We start from the raw sequence: 7,500 nt of genomic DNA on the forward strand, positions 1-7,500 counted from the left end.
TACAGTACCTGTGGATGTATTTCAAGGCCTACCTTCAAACTCAGCTATTTTCAAACGCCTGAAGGTACCACGTTCATCTGTACAAACAATAAAATAGTACACAAGTATAAACACCATCATACCACTCAGGAAGGAGACGCGTTCTGTCTCTAGAGACTTGGTGCAAAAAGTGGTGCATTTTCTCTACTATTCTCTACTATTATTCTGACATTTCACATTCTTAAAATTAAGTGGTGATCCTAGCTGATCTAAGACAGAGAATTTTTACTCGGATTAAATGTCAGGAATTGTAAAAACTGAGTTTAAATGTATTTGGCTACGGTGAATGTAAACTTCCGTCTTCAACTATACGTGCATTGATGTGTGTGTGTGTGTGTGTGCTCCTGTGTGTGTGTGCTCCTGTGTGCATTTGCATCTGTGCCTGTCCATGTGTGTGTGTGTCCAAAAACTCACCTTTGTCATTTGCGATTGGACAAGATGCTTCAAAGAACCAGTAGAAGGTCCTGTCAGGGTTTTCTCTGAAGAAACACACAACACCATGACATTAACAGTAGTGATAGAGAAGTGTTTCCCAAACCACTCCTCCAGTACCTCTCCTCCAGTACCTCTCCTCCAGTACCTCTCCTCCAGTACCTCTCCTCCAGTACTGTCCTCTACCTCTCCAGTACCTCTCCTCCAGTCCTCCTCTCCTCCAGTACCACTCCCTACCACTCCTCCAGTACCTCTCCTCCATTACCTCTCCTCCAGTACCTCTCCTCCAGTACCTCTCCTCCAGTACCTGTCCTCCAGTACCTCTCCTCCAGTACCTCTCCTCCAGTACCTGTCCTCCAGTACCTGTCCTCCAGTACCTCTCCTCCAGTACCTCTCCTCCAGTACCTCTCCTCCAGTACCTCTCCTCCAGTACCTGTCCTCCAGTACCTCTCCTCCAGTACCTCTCCTCCAGTACCTCTCCTCCAGTACCTCTCCTCCAGTACCTCTCCTCCAGTACCTCTCCTCCAGTACCTCTCCTCCAGTACCTGTCCTCCAGTACCTCTCCTCCAGTACCTCTCCTCCAGTACCTGTCCTCCAGTACCTGTCCTCCAGTACCTGTCCTCCAGTACCTCTCCTCCATTACCTGTCCTCCAGTACCTCTCCTCCAGTACCTGTCCTCCAGTACCTGTCCTCCAGTACCTGTCCTCCAGTACCTCTCCTCCAGTACCTCTCCTCCAGTACCTCTCCACCAGTACCTCTCCTCCAGTACCTGTCCTCCAGTACCTGTCCTCCATTACCTCTCCTCCAGTACCTGTCCTCCAGTACCTCTCCTCCAGTACCTCTCCTCCAGTACCTGTCCTCCAGTACCTGTCCTCCAGTACCTCTCCTCCAGTACCTCTCCTCCAGTACCTCTCCTCCATTACCTCTCCTCCAGTACCTCTCCTCCATTACCTCTCCTCCAGTACCTGTCCTCCAGTACCTCTCCTCCAGTACATGTCCTCCAGTACCTCTCCTCCAGTACCTCTCCTCCATTACCTCTCCTCCAGTGCCTGTCCTCCATTACCTCTCCTCCAGTACCTGTCCTCCAGTACCTGTCCTCCAGTACCTGTCCTCCAGTACCTCTCCTCCATTACCTCTCCTCCAGTACCTCTCCTCCAGTACCTCTCCTCCAGTACCTCTCCTCCAGTACCTGTCCTCCAGTACCTGTCCTCCAGTACCTGTCCTCCAGTACCTGTCCTCCAGTACCTGTCCTCCAGTACCTGTCCTCCAGTACCTAACCTCCAGTACCTCTCCTCCAGTACCTGTCCTCAGTACCTCTCCTCCAGTACATAACCTCCAGTACCTGTTCTCCAGTACCTGTCCTCCAGTACCTGTCCTCCAGTACCTGTCCTCCAGTACTCCACAACTAAGCCATCTTTAACTAATGAGGGGCTTGATCAGCTGTAGTTATGGAATACATCAAGGAAGTGGACTGGCTGGGGAGACTGGAGGAGAGGTTGGGGAATCCCTGTGATAATGGAGGAGAGGTTGGGGAATCCCTGTGATAATGGAGGAGAGGTTGGGGAATCCCTGTGATAATGGAGGAGAGGTTGGGGAATCCCTGTGATAATGGAGGAGAGGTTGGGGAATCCCTGTGATAATGGAGGAGAGGTTGGGGAATCCCTGTGATAATGGAGGAGAGGTTGGGGAATCCCTGTGATAATGGAGGAGAGGTTGGGGAATCCCTGCGATAATGGAGGAGAGGTTGGTGGTATCACTGTGATAACGGAGTAGAGTTTGGGGAATCCCTGCGATAATGGAGTAGAGGTTCGGGGAATACTTGTGAAAATGGAGGAGAGGTTGGGGGAATCACTGTGATACTGGATGAGAGGTTGGGGAATCACTGTGATAATGGAGGAGAGATTGGGGAATCACTGTGATACTGAAGGAGAGTTTGGGGAATGTTTGGGGAATCACTGTGATAATGGAGGAGAGGTTGGGGAATCACTGTGATAATGAAGGAGAGGTTGGGGAATCACTGTGATACTGGATGAGAGGTTGGGGAATCACTGTGATAATGGAGGAGAGATTGGGGAATCACTGTGATACTGAAGGAGAGTTTGGGGAATCACTGTGATACTGAAGGAGAGTTTGGGGAATCACTGTGATAATGGAGGAGAGGTTGGAGAATCACTGTGATACTGAAGGAGAGTTTGGGGAATCACTGTGATAATGGAGGAGAGGTTGGGGAATCACTGTGATACTGGATGAGAGGTTGGGGAATCACTGTGATACTGGATGAGAGGTTGGGGAATCACTGTGATAATGGAGGAGAGGTTGTAAAATCACTGTGATACTGGAGGAAAGGTTGGGGAATCACTGTGATAATGGAGGAGGAGAGGTTGGGGAATCACTGTGATAATGGAGGAGGAGAGGTTGGGGAATCACTGATACTGGAGGAGGGGTTGGAGAATCACTATGATACTAGAGGAGAGGTTGGGGAATCACTGTGATATTGGAGGAGAGGTTGGGGGAATCACTGTGATACTAGAGGAGAGGTTAGGGAATCATTGTGATAATGGATGAGAGGTTGGGGATTTACTCTGATAATGGAGGAGAGGCTGGGGAATCACTGTGATACTAGAGGAGAGGTTGGGGAATCGCTGTGATAATGGAGGAGGAGAGGTTGGGGAATCACTGTGATAATGGAGGAGGAGAGGTTGGGGAATCACTGTGATACTGGAGGAGGAGAGGTTGGGGGAATCACTGTGATACTAGAGGAGAGGTTGGAGAATCACTATGATACTAGAGGAGAGGTTGGGGAATCACTGTGATATTGGAGGAGAGGTTGGGGGAATCACTGTGATACTAGAGGAGAGGTTAGGGAATCATTGTGATAATGGATGAGAGGTTGGGGATTTACTCTGATAATGGAGGAGAGGCTGGGGAATCACTGTGTTAAAGGATATACTGTTTACAGCCATATGGTTCTAGTATACTGACATGACGTTATATGACCTCATAATCGTCTCAGGCTGTCACGGCTCCAAGGCCTGTATTCATAAAGTGAATCAGAGTAAGAGAGCTGCTCTACAATTTGTTTTATTTTATTTTAGATCATAATGAACAAGAGGGGGACCTGATCCCAGATCAGCACTCCAACTCTGAGATGCTTTATGAATACGGGACCAGGATTCCTTCACAGTCTCTTTCTCTCTCTCTCTCTCTCTCTCTCTCTCTCTCTCTCTCTCTCTCTCTCTCTCTCTCTCTCTCTTTCTCTTTCTCTCCATCTCTTTCTCTCCATCTCTTTCTCTCCATCTCTCTCTTTCTCTCCATCTCTTTCTCTCCATCTCTCTCTCTCCTCCATCTCTCTCTCTCCTCTTTCTCTCATCTCTCTCTCTCTCTCTCTCTCTCTCTCTCTCTCTCCTCTCTCTCTCTCTCTCTCTTTCTCTCCATCTCTCTCTCTCTCTCTCTCTCTCCATCTCTTTCTCTCCTCTCTCTCTCCATCTCTCTCTCTCCCTCTCTTTCTCTCCATCTCTCTCTCTCTCTCTCTCTCTCTCTCTCTCTCTCATCCATCTCTCTCTCCCTCTCCAACAACAGAACACATCAAAGTAGGTTCAAGAACAGAACACATCACAGAATGAACAAGAACAGAACACATCACAGTATGAACAAGAACAGAACACATCACAGTAGGAACAAGAACAGAACACATCACAGCAGGAACAAGAACACATCACAGTAGGAACAAGAACAGAACACATCACAGCAGGAACAAGAACACATCACAGTATGAACAAGAACAGAACACATCACAGAATGAACAAGAACAGAACACATCACAGAATGAACAAGAACAGAACACATCACAGTATGAACAAGAATAGAATACACCACAGTAGGAACAAGAACAGAACACATCACAGTATGAACAAGAATAGAACACACCACAGTAGGAACAAGAACAGAACACATCACAGTATGAACAAGAACAGAACACATCACAGTATGAACAAGAACAGAACACATCGCAGTATGAACAAGAACAGAACACATCACAGTATGAACAGAACACATCACAGTATGAACAAGAACAGAACACACCACAGTATGAACAAGAACAGAACACATCACAGTAGGAACAGAACACATCACAGAATGAACAAGAACAGAACACATCACAGAATGAACAAGAACAGAACACATCACAGAATGAACAAGAACAGAACACATCACAGAATGAACAAGAACAGAACACATCACAGTATGAACAAGAACAGAACACATCACAGAATGAACAAGAACAGAACACATCACAGTATGAACAAGAACAGAACACATCACAGTAGGTACAGAACACATCACAGTATGAACAAGAACAGAACACATCACAGTATGAACAAGAACAGAACACATCACAGAATGAACAAGAACAGAACACATCACAGTATGAACAAGAACAGAACACATCACAGTATGAACAAGAACAGAACACATCACAGTATGAACAAGAACAGAACACATCACAGAATGAACAAGAACAGAACACATCACAGTATGAACAAGAACAGAACACATCACAGAATGAACAAGAACAGAACACATTACAGTATGAACAAGATCAGAACACATCACAGTAGGAACAGAACACATCACAGTATGAACAAGAACAGAACACATCACAGTATGAACAAGAACAGAACACATCACAGAATGAACAAGAACAGAACACATCACAGTATGAACAAGAACAGAACACATCACAGTATGAACAAGAACAGAACACATCACAGTATGAACAAGAACAGAACACATCACAGAATGAACAAGAACAGAACACATCACAGTATGAACAAGAACAGAACACATCACAGAATGAACAAGAACAGAACACATTACAGTATGAACAAGATCAGAACACATCACAGTATGAACAGAACACATCACAGAATGAACAAGAACAGAACACATCACAGTATGAACAGAACACATCACAGTATGAACAAGAACAGAACACATCACAGTATGAACAGAACACATCACAGAATGAACAAGAACAGAACACATCACAGTATGAACAGAACACATCACAGTATGAACAGAACACATCACAGTATGAACAGAACACATCACAGTATGAACAGAACACATCACAGTATGAACAAGAACAGAACACATCACAGTATGAACAAGATCAGAACACACCACAGTTGGAACAGAACACATCACAGTATGAACAAGAACAGAACACACCACAGTAGGAACAGAACACATCACAGTATGAACAAGAACAGAACACATCACAGTAGGAACAGAACACATCACAGTATGAACAAGATCAGAACACACCACAGTTGGAACAGAACACATCACAGTATGAACAAGAACAGAACACACCACAGTAGGAACAGAACACATCACAGTATGAACAAGAACAGAACACACCACAGTAGGAACAAGAACAGAACACACCACAGTAGGAACAGAACACATCACAGTATGAACAAGAACAGAACACACCACAGTAGGAACAGAACACATCACAGTATGAACAAGAACAGAACACATCACAGTAGGAACAGAACACATCACAGTATGAACAAGAACAGAACACATCACAGTATGAACAAGAACAGAACACACCACAGTTGGAACAGAACACATCACATTAGGAACAGAACACATCACAGTTGGAACAGAACACATTACAGTATGAACAAGAACAGAACACATCACAGTAGGAACAGAACACATCACAGTAGGAACAAGAACAGAACACATCACAGTATGAACAAGAACAGAACACATCACAGTATGAACAAGAACAGAACACATCACAGTATGAACAAGAACAGAACACATCACATTATGAACAAGAACAGAACACATCACAGAATGAACAAGAACAGAACACATCACAGTTGGAACAGAACACATCACATTAGGAACAGAACACATCACAGTTGGAACAGAACACATCACAGTATGAACAAGAACAGAACACATCACAGAATGAACAAGAACAGAACACATCACAGTTGGAACAGAACACATCACAGTATGAACAAGAACAGAACACATCACAGAATGAACAAGAACAGAACACACCACAGTTGGAACAGAACACATCACATTAGGAACAGAACACATCACAGTTGGAACAGAACACATCACAGTATGAACAAGAACAGAACACATCACAGTATGAACAAGAACAGAACACATCACAGTATGAACAAGAACAGAACACATCACAGTATGAACAAGAACAGAACACATCTAGGTGGTAGGTAGCCTGGTGGTTAAGAGCATTGGGCCCCGTAACTGAAAGGTCACTGGTTTGAATCCCCTAGCTGACAAGCTATAAAGATCTGACGACGTGCCCATGAGCAAGTCCCTTAACCCTAATTGCTCCTGTAAGTCGGATGAGTCTGGATGAGATGAGCCTGCTGAAATGTAAAATCACAACGAGAACATCCCACCAGTAATATGTACAGGGAACATAGGAGGACGGACCAGGGCTGTGGACTGACATTCTGGTTGTGTCATGTAGAGGCCTCTATCCTGTCTGTACTACCACATAACTGACAATGAAAAGTAGCAACTTTAAAAGTAGAAATGAATGATCAACTTTAAAGACAGTAGTATTCTGTGTTTGAGTATTCATAACAACCGGCGGAAGGAGAACGTGTTCAGGTCAACCGAGAATAATTAGTGGAAGAATACAAGTGAGGCCTTGATTCTTCTTTGAATACGGCTACTAGTACCATCACATTGCCGTCGGCAACAGTGTTACCGCCGGCAACTGTGCAAACCTGCTTCCTGTGCAGCCGAGAGAGAGGAAGTGATAGAAGCCGCAATAACAGAGAGTAGAGAGATTGAGAGAAAATCGAGAGCTGTTAGACTTACTTTAATCTTGAGCCCATGGTGTTGGTCCGTGTAGCTGTGTGTCCATGTGTCTGTCCAGTGGGGTGAGAGATCCTTAGATTTCAGGTGAGAGGGTCATACTTGCAGCCTGTTGTCGGCAGACACACACACTGACGTACGATA

The 7,500-nt window shown here is 45.0% G+C and overlaps 1 protein-coding gene across 1 annotated transcript in view; it reads right to left on the reverse strand.

Moving 5' to 3' along the window:
- LOC118383520 (DENN domain-containing protein 1B-like) overlaps positions 1–7,500 on the reverse strand; it is a 27,321-nt gene that overhangs the window by 19,629 nt on the left and 192 nt on the right. The window contains exons 1-3 of the mRNA XM_052526118.1: positions 7,360–7,500; positions 454–518; positions 33–77 (exon numbers count right to left, since the gene is read on the reverse strand). The exon at positions 7,360–7,500 is cut by the window's right edge and continues 192 nt beyond it. Of these exons, the coding sequence (XP_052382078.1) occupies positions 33–77; positions 454–518; positions 7,360–7,376 (127 nt within the window). The 5' untranslated portion in view covers positions 7,377–7,500. The remainder of the gene's footprint in view (positions 1–32; positions 78–453; positions 519–7,359) is intronic.

Source organism: Oncorhynchus keta, chromosome 10 (genome assembly GCF_023373465.1).
Source record: "Oncorhynchus keta strain PuntledgeMale-10-30-2019 chromosome 10, Oket_V2, whole genome shotgun sequence".
Taxonomy (NCBI): Eukaryota; Metazoa; Chordata; class Actinopteri; order Salmoniformes; family Salmonidae; genus Oncorhynchus; species Oncorhynchus keta.